We start from the raw sequence: 25,469 nt of genomic DNA, 5'->3' as shown, positions 1-25,469 counted from the left end.
ATAATTCAAATATATTTACATCAATTATTTAAAATATTATTTTTAAATGATACTCATTAAACTTGTGATAAGCCTGTGCATAATTTAATACAATTTAGATACATGAATTCTCGCTTTTATTAGGATTCTTTCTGCATTGTAGCAATAATAACTAGTTTAGAAAACTTAGGCTCTTCCTCTTGGACTTTAATCTCTTTTGACATTTAGTTTGAAAATGGGTCAGGTGAGTTAGGTTAGGACAAAATCATAGTAGTTAATTGTCTTGTTCTAAAAATCAAGTTGATTGGTGATGAAGGTCCCAGGAGATCATAAAAGTTGAGGGTACGTTGTGGTGTCTACCCAAAGCTTTGGCATATTAGCTTCACCCACCATGAAAAACACGAGAACATCAACATGGATTCTTTGATCAACATTTACACGGTAACACGTTCCCTGCTTCCTTGCTACAAACGCTGGTCTGTGCCATACGCTACCCTCCACTCCCAAAAGAAAAGTACATAAACATGAATATAGATAGTACAAAATACTTAAAAAAAACATGCGAATGGGCAACTGTCGGAACAGGTAGCCATGATTATATAAATAAACTAAAAGATAAAGACTTGTCGCGCTTGAAAACAAAATTGTGTGATATGAAATGAAGGTATGAATATGATAATAGTCCCACTTTCACTGTGCATCCTGAGGCTGCGGCTTGAACGTGAAGAGTAAAGAAAACTGCCCACGACAAACACAAGCAAAATGTGGGCATAAACAATTCGCCAGCCGCAAAGAAAATGTTTTAAATCTGAGAAAATCCCGACAAGCCCACGCGGTTTCTCAAGACTTTTTAAGCACTTCCCACGTAGTGGGCTTTTTACAGCTATTTCTCAGGTTGGGAAACCCCCGGACTGAGCTTTGTAACTTTTGGGAGCACAATGGATGGACTGCAAGAATCATTTGATTATCTGAGCAGCGTATCTCTGCAAGATTTGGACAACCTTATTGGATCTTCTTCTTGTCTGTATAGCGTGGGCTATTCTTCACCAAACATTGGAACACCCCATCTGAAACCTTCTGCCATTAATGTCGGTGATGCAGATGCTTGGAGCTTCACAACAGCTGAAACATTGTGGAAGGGGGGGGATTCGTACACTACTATTCCCAGGTCTCTTGGGGGCGTTGAGACGGCTTTTAATAGTGTAATGGGAAATGCGAGTGCAGAAGATCTGATATGGGATGGAAGAGGAGTTCATTCAGAGGGGAGCAGAATTTCAAAGAAACAAGAAGATTGTTTTTCTGATGGGAGCGAAGGATGGATTGCAGAGCGCACAAAAGAAACCAAGAATCTTGTTTCAGAGAGGAAGAGACGCAAAAAGCTGAATGAGAGACTTTATGCCTTGCGCTCCCTCGTCCCTTATATAACTAAGGTGAGTTTTTCTCTGAGAGTCTATAGTATCATGTCTTACCATGACGAATTCTTTTGTTGATTTTGATGGGGATGAAATGGATTTAAGAACCTTCAAAGAAAAAGAAAAAAAGTGATAGAACTTAGGTTTTAGTATGTCTTATCATATGACGAATTCTTTTGCTGATTTTGATGGGGATGAAATGGATTTAAAAACCTTCAAAGAAAAAGAAAAAAAGTGACAGAACTTAGGTTTTAGATCCTCCCTATTTGGTAGTTTGCATTGAAGCATCTCTTTGCAGTAGTTTGCATTGAAGCATCTCTTTGGTAGTATGTCTTACCATGGCAATTTCTAAGAAAAAAAGTGACAGAACTTAGGTTTTAGATTCTCCCTATTTGGTAGTTCGTATTGAAGCATCTCTTTGCAACTCCCCATGTTTTAATGGTTCATTGGATCTTATTGATGAGGTTATCTTTAACGGAGTCACTCGTACAATGCAATAAGGGGTCACAAGGAGTCAAAAGAAAGTAAGTAAAAGTATGTTAATGTATACAAGTAGTGAAGAGTTTGATGGGATTGGAAAAGCAAAGGATATTTAACATTCTTTTCAAACAATTTGATAGGAAAAAGAAAAGAAAAACTTATTCACTAGTAATATATGTGAATATATGTGAATATGTGAAAATAGTTAATTAATTAAAAAAATATTTGGCACTTATTTTACAATTAACATCGACCATTATGTTGATTTGAAGGATATATATACAAGTTAATTAATTAATGTTATTAGGATAACAATGGGGAATAAGGAGGTGGAAGATGTTGTTCATGGGTTGATATTCCTTTCACTTGTAGTTTGTGATGTCAAATGGCAATTCACATTCTTTTAGCCCTATTGAAGAGTGAAGGGACAATGCTTCTTCGATCATTTTCTAACCAATTCAATTCTCAACAATGTATTATGGGAGATTAGAATGCATATGCTATAGTGACCAAAAAATCTTGCTACAATTAATATTGTGAGATGAGGATTTGAAGCATGGATCTTTGGAAGGTCAAGTTATCACATGTTTGTAGTAATTATATGATAGAAGAACAAAGACACCATCATCAATAACTATGAAATTTCTAATACAAGATTTACTAATTTCCACCATAGGATCATTGGACTATAGCTACACGGTCTTATTAGAAAATACTAAGAGGAAGTATTATATATCCCCTAAAACATCTCTTAGCATCCAAGGAGAAGGAATGTATTGGGGTAGAGAATAAATTGGCAATGTATGCTTATCATGAAGACCCTACTTGAGATTCATGGTGATTAGAAGGACCCCAACATCAAGATCTAGTAGATAATTGTGATTCCTATATGATTAGTATAAGAAGGTCAAGGTGTCGTAAATGATGGGAGGCCTTTAGTTGCACATTGTTTCAAAACTCTATCCCATTTCATTTTTAATCCCACAATATCTAGTGATCTCTTTGTGGTCATATAGTTATGAGAATAAAATATGAAGAAATTAACACACATGACAGCTATAAGGGTTCCTTACAATCTTTCTTTTTCACACATGATAGCTATAAGGGTTCCTTACAATCTTTCTTTTTCACACATGATAGCTATAAGGGTTCCTTACAATCTTTCTTTTTCACACATGATAGCTATAAGGGTTCCTTATAATCTTTCTTTTTCTTAAGTAAACTTATTGAATAAATCTTAAAATATAGAGGAAGAAGTTTGATACAAGCTAACCCGATCTCTAAAAAGATGTTGTTTCCTCCCTCAAATTTTATATTAAATAATACATTTGAAATTATCTATTGGTCACAATATTCACCCCTTAGAGAAGATAAAGATATGTCTTTTAGTTATGCATATTATGGCATTTTTCTTAACTCACAAAGTTATTAATGGGAACACACCCTCAATAAAGTGAGTAGGAACCTTTTATTTCTTATGTGATAGGCACATAAATTTCACTAATTTTTGTTGATAAATTACATATAGATTTATTCCAATCCATGAATTTTTTTTGGTTCAAATGCACTTCTTGGTAATGGGAATTTCATGATAACCCTAACTTTTTATAGGTATGTCTATAAACCTTTATGTGGAATGAAAAACTTAAAATTTACTAAATCCATAAAAATACACCTTTTTCATATTGGCCAACAAATTATGTTCCTTTGTCCTACTACAAATTAATATATTATATAAATAGAAAATCATAAACTTACCAATAAATAATATCAACATTTTATTTATCTAATGAATGTTCTTGTTGCATTGGTTAACCTAGATACAATAAGCAACCAATCATACAACTCATCCTTTGTTTTAAATACAAATTTCTACTTGTCCTATTCTCTAATTCAAATTTGGTGATACCAAATATTTAAGTCAATTTTTGTGAATTGTTTTTCTTCGGTAGAACAATTCACTAAGTCATCCATTTTAGGCAACAAAAACCTATACTTTATTATCTTGTTGATAGCTCTTGAATCTATACACATATAATTCTCTATGGTTTCTAAGTACTATTAGCATTGTAGTAGCACATGGGATCAGACATTACCTTATCAAACGTTTATCCAATATCTCTTGGACTTTCTTCCTCAACTCTTCATCTTCCAAGAGCTTCATCATACACTCTACCTTTCATGATACAATAGCTTCTAGAATTGATTCTATTGGGTGAAAAATAGTTCGTATAGGTGGAAACACGTTTATTAATTCCTTTGTAAGTGTTCTACTATACACCTCTAATATATATTTGTAAATTATTCAAGTTAATCCACTATCCTAATGTCCAAAAGCCTAATAATGAAATAATATCATTCTTTCTCTCTTCTCATCTTCTTTCAAAAATGCTTTCCAGAAAACACATATAATTTTAGGATACTATCCATTTATTCTCCTTTATCCTTTATAAATTATTTTTTATATTTCATTATTATATATGTGCTCATTCTACCATTGTACATAGGCTTCTTGATAAGAATTCATTAACATTATATCACACCTAATTTTATACTTATATGCATCAATACAAATATATTAGGTATCCATTACCCATTTACCAAGAGTTGACAACTATTCTATAGCCACAAAGAATTGTATGAGTTTGTGTTTTAGTATTATTCCACTTAAGATTATCCATCATTTCTTGAAACACCAAACCACTAGAACTTATGTTTGTCATTACGACGTTAAAAAAATTTCCTCCAAAAAGTTATATACATAGTCTGAAATAAATTTATTCTTTGTCTTGGCTCATGCTCTGCATTATAAAGTTTCAAAAATGCTCTTTAATCAATAATGGATCTCCTTGTAAAGTTCATCTGTATACCTAGTTGATCATTTATTCACTCACTATTCTATTAAATAATAATGAGAATTTAGATGGCATGTGAGTAGTCTCTCTAAATTTATAACAAGTATCATTTAGTCTTCTTCCTCTACCTCTTCCATAGTAACCTTTTATTTGTCATGTTTCTCTTTGTTCTCTTATGTTCTACTTGTAGTTACTATTTTTTGGCGTGTTATATTCTTTTTATTTTCCTTATATTCCTCTACCACCACTAGATTTCTCTCCTCATTTAGAGTTATTTTATTTATTTCTTGCCAGCTTCTACTTTACCTTCAATGCATACTAATAGGCCTCATCCACTAACCTCAATTTAATAATTTTGATTCATCTTAAATTGACACTTGCATCCCATTGGCATATCTTGAGCTATTTTCTTCATGATACTCTATGTGGCAAGACCAAATTTTGAGCATATGAAATTCCTCTTTATAATCCTTGAAATTCATCTCCTTGTAATTTTTTAAATAGTCAAGGATACTAATCTATTAGTAGGAACTTGGCCTTCACATCAACAACCATTTGATCCCAATACTTGATCTTCTCTTTTTTTTCTTTTTTCTATGTGTTTTCATATGATCCCACCATAGGAATGTGTGATAGTTTAATTTTGTGCAAGATAACTTCATGGCTTTGGGGTCTTCTATTGATTCCTAATCAAAATACTTCTTACTCTCTAAAATTTAATCTATGATTTCTTCAAAGATTAAACTTCCACTATAGTAAAGAGTATCAAGTCTTGATTTTCTATTTATCTTTAAAACATTCCTAAAAAATCTTACTTATAATTCATATATCTTATTTTATATGTATAATTATTTACATTCTATGTTTCTTATTTATCAAGTGACCAATACCTTCCATATATACTCCTCTTCTGTACATACTACCTCCATTACATCCAATCTAGTTGTAATTCCTCTTATCATCTCTACTATTTCAACAACTATAATTCTCTCAATATATTCTACATGTCATGTACCTTATTCTCAAGCACTTTGTAGTTTCAATATATCATACCCACTCACCCACAAAACGTTTCAAATGCCTCTTCTTTGACATAATCCCAAAAACATTTGTTCGAATACTACTTAATATAATCTAAATAAGTTCAACTAAAAGCTACTTGATCTAGTAACAAATCAAAAACCAGTTTAGTGACATACAATATGGAAGAAATAAACAGGGATGTTACATTTTATTATGTTTTTATAGCTTAATATAAAATCTTAAGAAAAATGTAAACTACTTCAAGAGAACATGAACACTTTTGTAGCTTGTTCTCTCTCAATACAGCTTGGTCTCATCCATAGTAAATTATGTTTTACCAATCTAATTCTATTAGTGTCTTTTCACCATATGTGTTGTCTTTTTTATTGAGCTTATTTTTTGTATTTATTTTTGTCTCTACAATTGCATAAAACCATCCTTCTTTATTGTCACAATAATAGCCACAACAAAGATAAATTTATTAATTATTTCACATTATATTTCTATCCCTAAACATGCAAATTTAATCTTAAAAAATAGAATGTTTAATCTAGGAAAAATAAAATAGTCAAGAAATATTAGAAATTTTTATAAACATAATCATTAAATCACAGTGCATTCACATACAAACTTCATAGATGTGAATAAACAATTTTTAGATGTTTGGTAGTCAAGACATGATGAAGAGTTCTCCGTATGACCAAAAAAATAGATATTAAATTATAACTAAGAAAAGGTAAATCAACTACTACAAACCTATGGAATGTGAAAATACAAAGTAGAGAAGGTTTAAAATAATCAAGATAGAAAGAAATAGAGCTATGTAACTAATTTTAAAGAGAATCTTTTTTTTTTTGGAAAAGAATCTATACAAATTATCCATATTGTCTAAGGTAATACAAGTTGTTTAACAATTCATCTCGAGTGTTTTTTTATAAAACGGTAATAAACACATCCTTTAAATAGTAGTTATAAATGTAATTTTGAAAACTATAATAATATAAATTTAAGACGGTGTGAACAATAGAACATATTATCCACCTTGTAAAGGTAAAAACTTATCACTACTATATGAAGTAGTCCTGAAGTCTCCAGGTTCCTTTTATATCCAAAAGCAACCTATTTTTTAAACAATAAAAACTTAACCTAAATTATGGTTACAACTTTTTTTGCACCATACACAACAATATGATTTAAAAACATGACTCCTACAATATTTTTGTGGTATCTCTATTTTACAAAAAAGATAGACCTTTAGCAACTATGATTTTGGTATAAAATAGCACAATGATGAATTTTAACACTATTATAGATAGATTTGTAATAGAAAAGACTTTGTAACCTACCTATATGATTCTTCATCAAGTAAGTTGACATGAACAACATAATGAGAAACACATGCAACAAAATGTAGCAAATAAAATTAAAAACCACACAAAAAAATTGGCGACACAAGATTTCCTATGAACCTATATGATCTTGAATGTGAGATACGGGGACATGTGTTTACTATATTAAGCTTGAAAAATAGGAAACATTTCCAATCCTTACACTCATTAGAGAATAATAAAATAGGCCCAACATTAATCTATTACAAAATCAGGGCTTTGATGATTGATTGTTCTCTTTTTGATTGATATGATTGGATATGTAATGATGCAAGAACCAGGTAAAATGCTATGAAATTGGCAAGATTCAATATAAATAGAAAGATAGAGAATATAAATTTAACTCGAAATAATAAATATGGAAATGAGAGGAACATGTCACTAAAATATGAGCCTAAAAATGTTATTCAAGTGTGCTAGGCACCCTACACCTAGAGGTGTTTTCATTAGCTAAAATTTTCAAATTCCAAATTAGGATGCTCTATAGATTGTTCCTTCTAAAATTTAGCCAAAAAATGTTGGCCACATGTGCAAAATGGTATACACCAAGGTTTTTTGCTTGTTTAAAATATGGAACTATATGTCTTAGTCTACTCTCTACAACTTTGCAACTTTCAACTATTGGATCTATAACTAACACATGAAAAAGAGGGAAAATTTATTATATTGTATAGAAGTTTGCCTAAGTGAAACCCTAGGTATGAATTAACCTCCACTATAGATATTATATGATGTGAGTGAGCTTACTCCTAGTAGGGAAGAGGCTAAAAACCTTAAATAAATGTTGAAATGACAAATTATACCTTTGATATGAAGAACTTTCATTGAAGCCTTCACAAAAATTGATGTTCCTTTACATGAGTTAATGAATGATGTCCTTCATGAAAGAACACACAAACTTGATCATGATTGCTAACTTGAATGCTTGAATTCTTAACTTTAGATCTCTCCTCTATTGCCTTGAAGATGCCTAATTATTTTTATCAATTAGAGAGTCATGAAATAATACTTATAGAGAGATATCCAAATGAGGAGGAGAGATTTTTATTTATATATATCTTACATGTTTCATGTTGAAATTACGAAGAATGATGACATTGGAGAGCATTTTCTCGCTTTATAATTTCCTAACCATTAAAGATTCAAATTTTAGCCCATTTTGACTAGACCATGGTGCTAGGCATGATAGACCATGAGAACTAAGTCACCAGGTGCCATAGTCTAGGTCTCTAAACTCAAAATTGTGATAGACTTCCATATTTGGCAATGGATTGAGCACAGTCAGTCACGAATCAAGTGCATGAGGGAAAACCACCAAACTGAGCCCAAAATGAGTGTAAAATTGTATAGCTTGTTACAATTTATGATATTGTAGTTAGCCCCCACTTTAGTGAGATTATTAACTTATGCTCATACTCTTGATAAAATATAGGATAGCATGTAGAGACTTTCACCAAAACATTAAAGAGGTAAAACAACACCAAGCCCCAAGGACTTAGGATCTTATCAGTCTAAAATATCAAGATAAAAGGAGGGACATGATTAGCATAGGTTACACATTTTCATGGAGCGTGAAATAACAAAGAAGGATGTGGCATCTAGGTCTAAAAAGGCTGCTTACTAGGAGCTATAAGAGAAGAGGGAGAGCCAAACTAGTCTAGCAAGGTGTATTATGCCAACTGTTCATCTTACAAAGGAATATTAAAAAGAAAAAATATTTTCTTGCTAGATATTTTGAAAAATAAAAAACTATGAAATGGGTGCTACAACATGTACCAAACACAAAGATTAAAAATCAAAACCTCTTAAAAAAATTTGTTTGCAAAATAGGTACTATAGTGTGCACCAAACATATCATGGTGTGTGGTCAGAGTATACAAACCAAACTCATGGTGTGTGCACTAAGTGTAACATATAGAAGAATATATGCCCAAACATTAAAATGATTGCATGCAACTTACTGCTAGAAATTGCTTCAAAGTATCATACATACATTCAAATAAATTCATGTCACAATAATGAAATGAACATAGGAAAATCAAAGGTGATGGTCACTAAATATATGAAAAAGCACATTAGAAATCCACTATCTTGGGCTAGTATGCACCCCTTTGTAGCCTTGTTCCAATAGAGCAACAAAGTTCTTCCAAAGAAATATTAACAAACAAAAAGACACAACAAGCATCACATTACGAGAGATAACTTTACATGCAAGAAAACACACAAAAGAATCTACTATGTGAATGAGCTAGTCTAGAAAATCATCCACCTCCCAATCTTGTTCAACATCATTTAGAGATGGTGGAAAAATTCCAAAGGAGCTATAGCTAGTATGGTAGATGAAACTATCTATAGTGCTAAACAAGGACCATTATCTAATGATGGATCATTAAGTGTGTCACTTGGAGCTAGAGTTAAAGCTTTCAAAAATATGGAAGATAAATCATCATTAGCATTGTTAACATCATCAACTTTATCATCAAAGTTATAATCTAAATTGATCAAAATAGGAGGCTTGATGTGAGGAGAAGAAGAATAAGAACCATTTTGAATCAACAACTTCAAATTCTAGTGAGGTTGGTTAAGGTAAGGCTCCTCTCTAGGATTGAGAAAAGGCTAGGAAGATGAGATTAAATCAACATTCAATTTCTTTGGAGAAGGATCACTTTTGGAAGAAAGCTCACGAGAATTGGCATGGCATCTTCATTGATGTTCTCTCAGAATATAATTTTATTATTTATGACTTGAAGCTTCTATACAAGAAGATTGGGGATCACTCAACATCAATTCATTTTCTTTCTTTTCTCTAGGAATAGAAGGAGGAATAGAAGGAACCAATAAAGGTTGATAGAAAGAAGATGTTTGTAATTTTTTTTTTCCTTTGTAGCATTTTGGAGGTTGAGCCACAATGTATATAGGAGGAATGGGAGTAGGAAGGAGTCCCAGTCTAGGATGAGGTTCAATCCTCACTTGTGGGAGAAGAATAGTTACTTATATATCCTTAGACGATTAAGGATCCTTACGGGAAGTAGTCAAAGAAAATCATCTAAAAGGATTACCTAAGGTGCAACTATCCTTTTGGATTTAAAATTTTGATAGGAAATGAATAGGATATCTTTACAAGGTTAAAGTGGTTGAGGTTTTTGAGGCCAAAATTAATCAAGGGTGAAGTTTCCATGATTGGCTAAGGGATGGAAAAGACAATGATGTATAGTTATAACTTGCCCATTGTGAGGGAACTTCAAATACTTACGAATGATAGAAGGGACCACCTTTAGGGATGTGAGCCAAGGATGACCTAGATCACACAAAATTGGTGTTAGGGTTTCAAGCAGATCCGAAGCAAATATGAACTAACAATTATATGCAGATTTAAATACAAAAGATAAAGAAATAAAACAGGACACAGATAACACAGATATTTAACGTGGTTCACCCAGAATGGGTTACGTCCACCATACACAGCCATCCAATCTTTCTTATTATCCAGCAAAAATAGTACATCAACCTTACAATGCCTTAAGCATCCCAGCCGCTTATAACATGCATTTTTAGGGCAACAAACAAAGTCGGCCTTTTTAGGGTTTTATTACAATGTCGGTTTTCATCAACGAAAAACAACAAAAAAAATAATTTCTTAGGGGCTGTCGCCCCCGAACCCCCGCTTTTCTCGGGGTTTGCCGCCCTCGAACCCCTGCTCGGGGCCCAGCCCGGCCCTGGACCCTGGTGAGGATACGTGCTAAGTGTACAGTACTTTACTGATCAGTCACCACATTTCAACAATCTCCCACTTGGAGACTGATCAAGCTCCACACCGAACAATCTCCCACTTGGAGACTGATACTACACGACACCACTATACATGCAACATCCGTTGGATAAAACACTAGGAATTGACTGGTATAAATTCCACAATTATCAATCAAGAAGACCAACAGAAACTGATAAAGAAATCAGCTTCTCTTGTGGAACTGCCTTTGTGAACATATCAGCAGGATTCTCACTTGTGTGAATCTTCTCAAGCCGTAACTGAACCTCCTCCAAAATAGTCCGAATGAAGTGGTACCTAAGCTAAATGTGCTTTGTCCTTGAATGAAAAGTAGAGTTCTTTGCAAGATGAATGGCACTCTAGCTATTAGTATACAATGGGCTATCCTCTTGTGTCTAACCCAATTCCTTTAGAAAACATTGCAACCAAATCATCTCCTTGCTGGCTTCTGTAGCAGCAATATACTCAGCTTCAGTGGTTGAAAGTGCAACAACCTTTTGCAGCCTAGAAATCCAACTGACTGCAGTTCCCCCTATAGTAAAAACATACCCTGTAGTACTCCTCCGTGAATCAATATCACCTGCCAGATCAGAGTCAACAAATCCACTCAGAGCAGCATTAGATCCTTTGAAACATAATGTCTTCGTAGTAGTTCCTTTCAAATACCAAAGAATCCATTTCACAGCATTCCAATGTTCCATACCTGGATTACTCATAAACCTGCTCACAACTCCCATTGCATGTGCAATATCTGGCCTTGTGCATACCATTGCATACATCAGACTGCCAACAGCTGATGAATACGGGATGTTAGACATTTTATTAACCTCTTCCTGTGCCTTTGGGCACATCTCCTTTGTCAATTTGAAATGACTAGCCAAAGGTGTACTAACTGCTTTTGCATCCTGCATGTTAAATCTTTTCAACACCTTCTTTATATACTCACTTTGAGACAAATTCAAGGTTCTATTTTTTCTGTCCCGTGTAATCCTCATACCGAGAATTTGCTTAGTTGCACCCAAATCCTTCATAGCAAATGACCTGGCTAATTTCTATTTAAGATCATTTATATGTTGCATGTTAGACCCAGCAACAGGCATGTCATCAACATAAAGCAACAAGATAATATAACTACCATTATCAAATCTCTTAAAATATACACAATGATCAAAATGACATCTATGATAATCGTGTTCAGCCATGAAACTATCAAATTTTAAATACCATTGTCAGGGTGCTTGCTTTAGGCCATACAGACTTTTCTTCAACCTGCACACCAAGTTCTCCTTACCTTTGACCTCATATCCCTATGGTTGCAACATGTAAATTTCCTCCTCCAAATCTCCATGGAGAAAAGCTGTTTTGACATCTAATTGTTCAAGATATAAATCATCTGCAGCCACAAGACTAAGTACAGTTCTAATTGAAGTCATTTTTACAACTGGAGAAAATATTTCATCATAATCTATACCCTTTTTCTGTGCAAAACCTTTTACCACAAGTTTGGCCTTATATCTTTTTTGACCTCCTTCCTCCTCCTTCAGCCGATAAACCCATTTGTTAGGCAAGGCTCTTTTTTCTGCAGGTAAAGGGACTAAGTCCCAAGTCTTATTTTTCATCAAAGAGTCCATCTCCTCTTTCATGCCTAGCTGCCACTATTGTTTGGCATCCACCTGCATTGCTTCTTCATATTCTTCTGGTTCACCAGAATCCGTTAATAAAATAGAATACAAAGAAGGAGAAAATCTTTTAGGGGGTCTACTTGTCCTCATAGAACGTCTAACACTTGCAGGAGTTTGTGGGACAATCTGTTGTTGCTGAGCATCAGGTACCTATGGCATTTCATTTTCAGGAATCTCATCCAACACCACATATTCTTGTTTGTCCTGTTCATGCTTCTTTTCCTGCATCTGTTCTTTATACATAACCTTCTCATTGAATATAACATCTCTACTTCTAATTATTTTCTTCTTTTCAAAATCTCATAACCGATAGCCATATTCATCTATCCCATATCCAATGAAGGTACATTTCTGAGATTTGGCATCAAGCTTGGTTTTGTTTTCTTTATCAACATGGACAAAAGCTTCACAACCAAAAGTTTTTAGAAAAGAATAATTTACCTTTTTACCAGTCCATGCCTCCTCTGGAATACCACCATCCAAAGGGGTTGAAGGTCCTCTATTTATCAAATAGACAGTAGTATGTATAGCATCTGCCCAAAAATGTAAGGGCAATCCAGCATGCAATCTCATGCTCCTCGCACGTTCCATGATAGTCCTATTCATTCTCTCTGACACACCATTTTCCTGTGGAGTTCTTGGAACTGTCTTCTGCTTTCGAATCCCGTTTAAGGAACAGTAATCTTCAAATGCTTTGCTGCAATACTCACCTCCATTATCTGATCTGAGACACTTCAACTTTTTTCCTGTCTCATTCTCAACCAAAGCTTTCCATTTCTTAAAAGTTTCAAAAACATCTGATTTTTGTTTTAGGAAATATACCCATGTTTTTCTGGTTGAGTCATCAATAAAAATAACATAATAACAAGAGCCACCAAGAGATGATACCTGAGCCGGTCCCCATACATCTGAATGTACAAGCTCTAACTTCTCACTCTTCTTCTCTTTCCCAACCTTGAGAAATCTGACTCTTTTTTGTTTACCATAAACACAGTTTTCACAGAACTCTAAATCAATCTTCTTTAGTCTTGGCAATAGATTTTAGGAGTGAAGGATTTTCATCCCTTTCTCACTCATGTGCCCAAGCCTATGGTGCCACATTATCAAATCTGTTCTTGCAACATTTATTGTTGTTGTTCCTGCAGTAACTTTATCTGTAGCAGCTAAGGTAGAGTAAGTGTTACCAGTACGGAGATATAATGTGCCTACCTTCGTACCTTTAGCTACTACTAATGATCCTTTAGTGACCTTCCACATACTGTCTGAGAAGGTAACTATGCAACCTTCACTACCTAGTTGCCCTGCAGAAATTAAATTTCTTCTTAAATTAGGAACATGTCTTACCTCCTGTAGAAACCAATCATTACCATTCTGCAACTTGATCTTTATCTTTCCTTTTCCAACAATTTGATAGGGCTCATCATCACCCAAATATACCTGTCCAAAATCACCTTGAACATAATCTAGAAAATATTTTCCATGGGGTGTAGCATGAAATGAAGCCCCATAATCTATTACCTAGGAATCATTAACATTATCCAAACATAAGATTAAAGCATCTTGTAAAGTATTACTTGCAATATTAGCTTCCTTACTGTCATTTTCATTTTTGTCTCCTTCTTTGTTTTTCTGAGACCAACAGTCTTTCTTTAGATGACCAGGCTTTTCGCAGTACCAACAATCTTTCTTTCCTCTAGATTGAGAGCGTCCTTTCTTTGACTTCCCTCATGACTTCTCATTCCCAGGGCCTTTTCCTCTTTCCTTTGATCTTCCTCTGTTCTCCACATTCAAAACACTACCCGATGATGTTGAAGTTTCACCTGTGCTTTTCCTTTGCATTTCCTCGCTTAGGATAACACCAACAATATCATCAAATACCAAAGTATTTTTACCAGAGACAGAGTTACTTACAGCCATAACCAAGCTATTCCAGCTTTCTGGCAAAGAACATAAAATCAAGAGAGTCCTAAACTCTTCTGCAAAGGTAATTTTTACCAAAGACAATTGACTGGTAATTGTATTAAATTCATTTAAGTGCTCCGCTACAGATCCTCCCTCACTCATTTTCAAATTAAACAAACGCTTCATAAGAAATACCTTATTCGAAGCCAAGGGTTTCTCATACAACTTAGACAATGTTGCCATCAAATCTACAGTCATTTTTGCTTCTATTATATTGAATGCTACAAACGACGCAAGGCACAATCGAATGGATCCCAGTGCCTTTCTATCTAAAATGTCCCTCTCTTCATCTGATATTGTGGTCAGTTTCTTTGCCTTTCCTTCCAATGGCCGCCACAAATCCTTTTGATACAGGTAATCCTCCATCTGCATTTTCCATAATAGATAATTCTGGCCGTTAAACTTTTCGACCTTGAATTTGGAATCCTCCATTGCTCCCACTCAAATCTGAAAGTCCTGCCAATTTACAGAAAACCTCGCTCTGATACCAATTGTTAGGGTTTCAAGCAGATCCGAAGCAAATATGAACTAACAATTATATGTAGATTTAAATACAAAAGATAAAGAAATAAAACAGGACACAGATAACACAGAGATTTAACGTGGTTCACCCAGAATGGGTTACGTCCACCATACACAGTCGTCCAATCTTTCTTATTATCCAACAAAAACAGTACATCAACCTTACAATGCCTTAAGCATCCCGACCGCTTATAACATGCGTTTTTAGGGCAACAAACAAAGTTGGCCTTTTTAGGGTTTTATTACAATGTCGGTTTTCATCAACTATAAACAGCAAAAAAAAAATTTCTCTAGCGCTGCCGCCCCTGAACCCCGGCTTTTCTCGGGGGCTGCCACCCCCGAACCCCTTCCTGGGGCCCAGCTCGGCCCTAGACCCCGATGAGGATATGTACTGAGTGTACAGTACTTTACTGATCAATCGCCACATTTCAACAATTGGTTGTAGGGATAACAATAAAAGTAACATCCAATAACATAGTGGCAACTTCTACAAGAAAGGTGATGGAACCTATGGTGGGACAAGTGAAACCCTCATGCACCTTAATCAATACTTTGGATTTATCATATGTGTATTGATGTAATTATTGTGTATAGAGATACTCTTCTATAATAAAATTCACCATACATACTAGATGAATAATAACTCCTCTTGAGAATTTATCTTTGATTTTCATAGTAATGTATAATGGACCATTAGGTGCTTTTATGATATCACTTGAGGTAAAGGTAATACTAGGTTCACACTTAGACCTAGGTTTCTCTTTGTCTATCAAGTTCGCAATATTGTTGGATTCATTAAATATGTTATCAATAGCTATATAGTCATCTTTATGATCAACACCATTGGTAGACTAGGAAGGGAAAGGATTGGTAAATATTTGCAAGTATTGATTAGGTGGTAGTATGGATTTATGACATTTATCATTCACACCATCCACTAGTATAACATTAGAATCAATGAGGCCTTGAATTTAAAGCTTCAAATGCATATATTTATTTGTTTCATGCTTGGGTTACTGATGGTATTGACAAAAGGCTTTTGAGTTGAAGGAGGGAGGTAAAGGTTTTAAGGTGTCTACACGAAGGATAGGGGGAATGTTTAGAAAATTATTGTTAATCAATCTAAGTATGATTATATGCAAGGACTTGAAAAGGGGTGTGAAGTTGCAGTGTTTGAATGGTTAAGAAGAACAGTGAGCTACAATAGAGGTTATTGTAGCTACAACTTGAGTGTCAATGTGGTTGGAAGAATTATTGTTATCCATCTTAATAAAGTTTTTATTTTGTTTTTTAAAGCCTTTAAATGTTTGATGAGCATCTTTGTTCTTACCAACTAGAGTCAAAGATGAAGATGCCTCATATTGACTAACTAAAGTTGATAATTATGAAGTGGTGTGCACAAGTGTATGAAAGATGAATATTAACAAAATAAAATAGTTTTTTCTAAAATCTAATTGCTAATTATTAATGAAAAATCTTTTCATATCAGCATTAGGAATAGGATAAGAAATTTGAGAATAGAAATGTTGATATCTATTGATAAAATTAGCCACTTTTTCTTTACCACCTTGTTTGCAATGTAATAAATTAGCCAAAGTAACTTGTCACTCAATATTTTTCTAAGAAGTTGCAAGAATACATCTACCAATTGCTAAAAATTAACAATTGAATAATAGTCAAGGAGCAAAACCATTCCAAAGTTATGTCTTCTAAGGAACGAGGGAAGAGTTTTGCAAGAAGTTTGTTGTCATTGAAGAAATCAGTGCATAAAGCAAAAAAAAAAATCACATAAGTGTGGGGTCAACTTTCCATTATATTTCTCAAAATGAGAGACCTCATTGTTTTGTGGAAGTGGGGTTCAAAGGATCTCAATTGAAAGTGGGTTACTTGTATTATATGTATGTATAGTGATTTGGGATTGGGTTATGCCAGCTAAATATTGTTGTAAGGATGAAATTTTTTGTAAAAAATAGTTTATAGTAGCTTCAATGGATGAATTGGATTGAGAAAAGTAAGATTATGATGGAGGAAATTTGTATATACAGTGTGAAAAGTAGGTGGAACTTTGTAGTAGGTGGGTGGAGGCTCACATGGTTGATGATTGATTTGAGAAACAAAATGGAGATTAGTTGAAAGTGGGAAATAGGTATTTTGATCCATCTGATTCCCCCCACCATTACCATTTTATGCAATGTTAGCCATGATGGAAGATGTGTATTTAGTAACATTGGCTATAGATGTATGCATAGGCATGGATATTGCAACTTGGGTTGGAGGAGTGGAATGTTAAAGCATTTTAATGCATCTATCTAACTTCATAGTGTTGTCATCCACTATGTGATCTATAATGTGTAGAACTTGCGCTCCATGTTCATCATCTCGAATAAAATTCCTTAAACATTTAATCAAGGGGACTAACTATCCAACCAAGTGTTCTTGACTTAAGAATTGTTTACTTATATCTTACAATTACTTGTCTATCTTTCCCAATTATTCATTAGACACTTGTGTTGAAGAGTCATCCTTATCATGAGAAAAATGAATGGAAGGATTATCAACAATGTAAGGAAAGGTAGGTGTTGGATTAAGAGAAGAGGATTCACACAAGCTCCTTGGCGGGAATAAGTCAAATACACAACTCAGGCTCAACACCTTTAGTATTTGAACCATGTGAAGCTATGAGTCTAAAACTTATTCTCATAAGGATATTGGATTCAGAATAATAGGTTGTGAAACTCATACACAAGCACAAGCTCCAACAACACACAATTTCTTCTAGGAAACAAAGAAGAAGGGCTAAAGGAAAATTTAAAGGAATTGGTTTATTCTTTCAATTCCTTTTATACAATTGTAAATAAAAATGCAAGTAACTAACAAATGATATGCAATTATAGAAAGATACATAATGAAATTTCAACTCAGAAGCACTTATCTAGAATGAGAGGCATGGAGGAATCTACCATTAAAACATAAGCCTAAAAATGCAAGTCAAGTATGCTAAGCACCCTAGACCTAGAGATGTTTCCATCAGCTAAAACTTTCAATTCTAGATCAAGATGCTCCATAGACTGTTCCCTCCAAAATTCAACCAAAAAGTGTCAGTAACATATGCACATTATAATAGACTAGGGTTTTTCACTATTCAAAATCTTGGACTATACACATCTCGGTCCACTCTTTGCAACTCTATATATTTCAATTGTTGGATTTGTAACTTGCACATAGAAAAGAGGTAAAAAGTGTTGTGTTGTATAGGATCCTGTCTAAGTCAAACTATAGGCTAGGAAATAACCTCCACTACAACTATGATATGATGTGAGAGAGCTTACTACTAGACCTAGAGGTGTTTTCATTAGCTAAAACATTGGATTCCAGATCAGAATGCTCCATAGGTTGTTCCCTCCAAAATTCAACCAAAAAGTGGTAGTCACATGTGCAAATTGGCATAGAATAGGGTTTTTTTCTATTCAAAATCTTGAACTATATGTCTTGGTCTTCTCTCTACAACTCTACGAATTTCAACTATTAGATTTGTAGCTTGCACATAGAAAAGAGGGAAAAAGTGTTGTGTTGTATAGGAGTTTGTCTAAGTCAAACTCTTGATAGTAATTAACCTCCACTACAGCTATGATATGATGTGCGAGAGATTACCCCTAGTAGGGAAGAGGATAAAAACCTTAATAAAATGATAAATTGACAAATGATACCTTTTCTATGAGATTCTTGCCTTGAAGCCTTCACAAAGTTTCATGTTTCTTAACAAGAGTTAACGAATGTCTTCATTCATTGAGGAACACATAAAATTGATTATGATTTCTAAGTTGCATGTTTAGAGAGATGTTTAAATGAGGGAGAGGGATTTACATTTATACACAACTCACATCTTTCATTTTAAAATTTTGAAGAAGGCTAACATCAGGGAGCATTTTCCTACTCTACAATTTCTTAACCTTAAGGATTCAATTTGGGTCTATTTTGACTAGACCGTGGCACTAGGCACCATAGAACAGGACTAGGGCACTAGGCGCCATATTTCTAGCCTTTTGAGCTAGAATCTAGGTTAGTGAGCTCATAATTATGTTGGGATTATAGATTTGGCCATGAGCACAATCAGTTATAGATCAAGGGCATGAGGGAAAGCCACCAAAGTAAGACCAAAATTAGTGTTAAATTTTATAAGAATATAATTTATAACACTACACCATGCAAAAAATATTTGTACCATTTTATCAAACACTTAGTATGCATCCTTTATTTTTCAATTAAAAACTTCTTTTTAGTATACATCAAATTCTTAGTATACACACTTTATTTAAATACACAAACTAATTTTAGTTTTGTATTAAATACTTAATATGCTTCCTCTATAAATGTCTTCTAAAATCTACCTTTAACATTTCATGGAATTCTTATTATACATCCTTTATCTACATACTAAAACCACTTTTAACATTTCATTGAAACATTAGTATGTGCAATCTCTATTGTCAATGAATTATAGATTGTTTTAAACCATAGATATCTATTATTTGATAGGGGAAAAGTATCAGTCAATTAAAGAAATATAACATTTCATAAAAATGACATCTAAAATATAGTTAATATTTTTTTTTTTAATAGCCAATGGCTAATATGGGGTGTTCAAATAGAAGTAAAAATGTCAATGAGAAGGGCATCTAAAATGCTCAAATATATTCTTGTAATATGATATTTAAGATGTCTAAATATTTATGAAAAGTATTCTAATAATAAGATATCTCATTAGCCATGAAACATGGTAATTTCAATTATATTTTGAATAGAAGGTGTCAAGTTTGAGCTAGAAAGTCATTTTAAACCATTACTTTATTTTTTAAACAAAAATGAAATACATTCCAGAGTTAATATTGAAGGAATTGCAATGGCATGGATCTAAGGATCACCCAAAAGAATATTACCTACTACCTATCTAGGCATCACATGGAATAATATAATTATAATAATAGGTCTAAGAGTTAAGTGAAAAATAATGTTAATATAAAGTGATTCTCATTCAAAATTACAAATCTTTGATAGTGATATTAGATTTTTTTTGAATAAGATAAATTAACCTAAAATACATTCAAGAATTCTCTATTAGATACGCTCAAGCCAATTCTATTTGGTTTTTGTCTTTATTTGTAGTTATGATATACAATGATGCATTCCTTTTAATTGCATGGTATCTAGGACCCTAATGAGGTTCCAATGAAATATTAGAACAATAATCTAAATTTGATTTTCATATGACTAACATTTCAACAAAATTAACATTAAATGATAGAATAGTATTTGTTAATGCATGTTTTAAAATATCTTAAGATAACTAAAGATATATTATTAAGATCCCAAAGGGAAATATTTGTAGGAGTATTTTTTAATTGATCAATTAAATCATAAATTTTTGAGCTCTATCAACTATCAACTTAAGTGATAGAGGTAATAGTAGGGGAAGATCACCAATAGTTGAGCATGTATGAATTGTTGTGAGAGTTGTTGATACTTTTTGTTCTAATAATAGTACAAATAAAAACTATTGTTTGAAACATAAAATATGAATTTTTGTGTGTTTATATATTAATAATTACAATACATTGCACCAATAGTTGTGACTTTAAAGTTGTTATTGGTATGAAATGTACCATTAGTTGTAAAAAGCAACCAATCATGTGATGCCACATTAGTTGCACAAGTATAGGGGCGTCTTTTGCATGTCTATTGGTCTCACTTTTTTGGGGACTGTTTTGGACACCTTGACAAAATGCATGCTGATGTGGCATCATACTTGATGACGTGGCCCTGAAACCTTAGTTATAAGTAGGGGACTTGCTAAGTTAGGTGCTGTAAAAAATTGGGAGTGATTTGAAATTTCCACGTAGGATTTTGAGAAGCGCAAAGTTAGGGTGTACAACTACTGGGTCCTCTCCCCTAGAGTGCTAGATGGAAAAGATAAAAAAAATATATGTAACTTTGGCCTCTATCCATCTTATAATATATGCATTCATCTACATGATAATTTTGTGAATTAGGGGTGGGGGCTTGTGTAATTTGGGCATATGTATGGTTGGAAGGGAGCCTCTTAAATTGTATGCCTCTACCCATCTTGTAATATGTGTGTCTATCTATGTGATAACTTTGTGAAGTAGGGGCCTCATTAAATTCTTGTGTCTATTCTTACATAAAATGTTGGTTATAATATTAAGAGTTTGTAATGACTAGGAATATGTTTCCCTTTTCTCTAACACCTAGGATACTAATATTATGGCTAGATACAAAGATTGAAGACAATACAACATGCCTAGGATGTTGTGCATGTTGATGTTAATGTTCCAAAGGTAGTACAATAAATAATGTAGCCTTCTTTCTAGGTACTAGATGTGCTTCTCAGAGTTTCCTAGATGTTTTAAATGAATTAGGGTGTGTCTTTCAATACAACACCCTAGCATACAATTCTAAAAAAATGCGCTTCAAATTGATTTATAACACTCAATAAAGAAAAAACCTTTTTTCAAGATTTAAATTTCAACTTTAAGAAAAATGCAGATAGTATTTAACTTATATCAAAACAATCAAATTTATCAAATTTCCACAGTCCATGCTATTGATTGTAATAGATTTTTGGATTTAACTGTGTAAGAATTTTTGCATCAATATTTGAGGTCACACTATATACGTGAACAATTTTTCTTCTTCAACTGTTCTCTTTCATCTTGATCATGATTCATGGAATGTGACCCGAAACATTGATGCAAAAATTCTTATACAACTGAATCGAGAAATCTATTACTTTTAATATCAAATTATTTATCAATTTCTATGCAAAATGTATGTAATCATTCCATTAAGAACAAACATGGAAAAGTGAGTCCAAGGTACGCAGTTTTCAGCATCAAATCACCATTAATTTGTCGTGAATGAACTTATGATAATGTTTGGTCTGTATTTTCTATTAAGAAAAAGGTTGAGACAGGACTGATGCCGGTGCCTAGATACTTGAGATCTGATTTGATTGCGCTCTTTAAGCTATATATCTTACCAGCTAGCAATGGCTTTGTTGGTCAAAGATTCTTCTCCTGATGATTGTCACATGCATTACTTTATAAAAAGTATGATAGGCAATATTGATAAATCACCTACCTAGGCAATATTGATAAATCACCTACCTAGGCAATATTGATCAAACGCAAGGTAGCTTTCACATGCAATTAATTTATGCTACAGATTAAATTATTCTGTCTGGCAACCAATCAAAACTTACTAAACAAAACATATATCGTTTTCCAAATATTTGCATGTAATACAGCCTGTGGCCTACAATATTTTTAAAACTAGTGGAGCCATCATCTTAGTTGCAATCTACATTTTATAATGTGTTGATATATAGACAAATACCCAACTACAATATATAAACCCTAATTTAATTGTAAACAGATGGACAAAGCCTCCATTATAGCAGATGCAATTAAGTATATTGAAGATCTCCAAAAGCAAGTCAGAGATATTGAAGCTGAGATAGCCGGCCACTGCCCCACCAATGAATGCTCTTCGAATTCTTCATGCATGACGTCAGCTACTGCTGACGTGGATGACTGTCACATCCCCAAAACCAATATTCCAACTCCCATTGCTCTTCACGTAAGTAGGCTACTTCTCAGCTGTTGTTTGGGCGGTGGGCTTCTTTTTTATTTTATGCAATTTAGTAAGCAGCTCATGATTAACCAAGAAATTTTATTAAAGTAAAGGTTTTTTTTCGTACATATGTTACAGACTGACATTTCCAAGATAGAGGAAAGAACATTTCATATCAGGATACTATGCAAAAAGGAGCCACGCGTACTGTTACAGCTGACAAAGGCCCTAGAGTCTGTAAAATTATTGGATGTGCAGAGTTCTAATGTTACCTGCATTGATGGTAACATCATCCAGACCCTTATTGCAAAGGTACTATTCAAATATTATAATTAACTTAGCTACTTTTATTAAAATATTGTTAACTTAGCTGCTTTTAACAGCTGTAAATTTAAGAAAGATTGAATGAATGAATACTGATATTCTATTGAAATTCACTGCAGAGTAAAGAAGTGAAAGAAGATGCACTTAAACATGCCATCATGGATGCAGCTGTTAACTATGGTTTCTGCAAATCCTGATTGGGCTGCTCTTGGGTTTCTTATATTACAAGCTTTACTTCACTGTCCCACTGATTATTTCATCTCTGTGATGGGTTGCCCTATGTGATTTTGACATTAAGGATAGTTATAGGTGGGATAAAAAAGTATTTGGGCTTTTGTTATGCACTGTGTAGAAACATGAAATCTCTGAAAGAATCTACTGTAATGAACAATAAAAGTGCTGGAGCATCTCTTCCAGTTGTCTCCGAAGAGGATTGAATTATCTGAATGTGAGTTTTAGCTTATTTGACAGCTCAATTTAATGAATTCTTATTTAAAACTTAACCCATTTCACTCAAACACTTAATTGATATGTTATTCTCCATTTTTAATGGGTGGGTTGAAAGAGAAATAGTTTAATCTTTTTTCGATATAACAAGAAGTTTTCACCTTCCAAGTAGTCTATAAATTTGAGAACAGTTTGGAGTTCAGCTCAATTTTTGCAACATACCTTATAATCTTTGGTTTTTTATTATATGTTGATTCTAGCTACTGAAGAGTTCAAGTATCTGTTTTTTTAAATTCTCAAACATCCTATGATATGTTAGAGCATTTTAACAACTAGTTATACTTTTTTGCTTAAGTTCACTTAGTTGTGCTTCTAGTTAAGCTAGAGTTGAGCTTTTTATAGCTCCTCATTCATTCACTTTAGTTCTCCTAATTTTTACTCAGGACATCTTTGTACTTTTTTATAAGCACTTCATTGTACAATTGTAATTCATTCACTTTTGCATAATTAATATGATCCATAACATTTCTAGATCAATTGTGTTTTGGCCTCCATAGCTCTTTGCTTCTCTCTTGTTTCGTGATAGGTGTTTGAGAGTTGTGGGGTTGAGTGATCAACTCCATCATGGTATTAGAGCTCAATCTTTGGATTTGCAATTCCTTGCTCATCCTTTGAGATCTAGTGAAAGTTGAAAATTTTGCCAAAAAAAATTTAGGGGCACGAGATCCGAGACTTTGATCTCATGCCCCCCTAGCTTCTCGATTTTCAAAGATCTAGAAAGTTTTACAATTTTTCTATTTCATAGCTTAAACATGGTGTTAGAGCTCAATCTTTACTTCAACATGATACATTGAGAGAGTCTGATATATTGTAATAGAAAGGGAAACCATTGTTGGCAGTAATTTACCGACATAGGAATAATACTTATTATGTTTAGTTAATAATTGGGCCCAACTAATTTCAAATAGGATTCAAGATTTTTTATCTCTAGAACACAAGAGCTTTTATATGTGCCACCATGCAATTGGCTTGTTTTTGGAAGCAGTGATGACACAAGTACCACCTGAAAAATGGGCAAGTTCTAGTTGTAGAGTAGGGTCAAGCCTAACAAATTGCCAATGTACTACTGGGTACATTAGGATACTCTCGGGAGAAAAAGTGGACAACTGGCTAAGAAGAAGCGAAGGTAGGAAAATGAGCCAAGCATAGAAGAAGAGGAGAGCTTAGAGGAGGAAGAAGAGGAAGAAGACAGAGAGGACGTAGAGAGGAGAAGTGGCAACAATGGGTTTAGACTAGAACCCCATGGCACCGACTCAGGGGAAGATGTAGAAGAAGTGGAAGGGACACACTTGGAAGAAGAGGCAACACTTGAGGAGGAAGTACAAGAACCACCGAGGGGAACAACACCTACTCCTATGGTAGAGAGAGTTATTGCGAGGGTTAAGTTTGTCGCAACAAAGTTACCCTCTACAACCCACTTGGTACCATCAGAGTCACTCAAGATAGCCACACCCCTCAGAGAGGTCACTCCCATAGGCATTTTGCTCTAGCAGAGGATACCTGAGGCACCCATGCAAGCACGACACCATGTTGTGCCTTTTCCACATAAAGTCATACTTGTAGTGGAGGGAGTGGTATAGGAAAATACCACTATGGTCAAGGGAGTGGTACGAAAGGATACCCCTATGACTGAGGGAGTGATACAGTGGGTTACACCTACACCTAAGGAAGTGGTATGGAATGATACCCCTACGACCGAGGGAGTGGTACGAAAGGATACCCCTATGACTGAGGGAGTGATACAGTGGGTTACCCCTACACCTAAGGAAGTGGTATTGAATGATACCCCTACGACCGAGGGAGTAGTATGGGAGGTTACCCCTACGATCGAGGGAGTAGTATGAGAGGTTACCCCTATGGCCAAGGGAGTGGTATGGAAAAGGATTTTGATGGTTGTAGAGGAGAGTGCAGTGGAAAAG

At 34.0% G+C, this 25,469-nt stretch overlaps 1 protein-coding gene across 1 annotated transcript; it reads left to right on the top strand.

Moving 5' to 3' along the window:
• Positions 1-775: 775 nt before the first annotated feature.
• On the top strand, positions 776-23,540 carry LOC131070710 (transcription factor bHLH35). Its single transcript, XM_058006314.2, has 4 exons — positions 776-1,409; positions 22,522-22,725; positions 22,858-23,031; positions 23,163-23,540. Exons 1-4 carry the CDS (start codon positions 918-920, stop codon positions 23,238-23,240), a joined length of 948 nt encoding a protein of 315 aa, XP_057862297.1. The 5' UTR covers positions 776-917; the 3' UTR covers positions 23,241-23,540.
• The last annotated feature ends 1,929 nt before the right edge of the window (positions 23,541-25,469 follow it).

The sequence above is a fragment of the Cryptomeria japonica genome, chromosome 6, assembly GCF_030272615.1.
Source record: "Cryptomeria japonica chromosome 6, Sugi_1.0, whole genome shotgun sequence".
NCBI lineage: Eukaryota > Viridiplantae > Streptophyta > Pinopsida > Cupressales > Cupressaceae > Cryptomeria > Cryptomeria japonica.
The sequence above is the reverse complement of the archived record's forward strand: the minus strand, read 5'-3'. Positions and strand labels throughout refer to the sequence as shown.

Bases quoted from the DNA above. Each gene is read 5' to 3' on its own strand.
- LOC131070710 (XM_058006314.2), top strand. From the start codon at position 918: ATGGATGGACTGCAAGAATCATTTGATTATCTGAGCAGCGTATCTCTG. The intron at 1,410-22,521 runs GTGAGTTTTTCT...AATTGTAAACAG, and splicing joins TCGTCCCTTATATAACTAAG to ATGGACAAAGCCTCCATTAT. The intron at 23,032-23,162 runs GTACTATTCAAA...AATTCACTGCAG, and splicing joins TCCAGACCCTTATTGCAAAG to AGTAAAGAAGTGAAAGAAGA.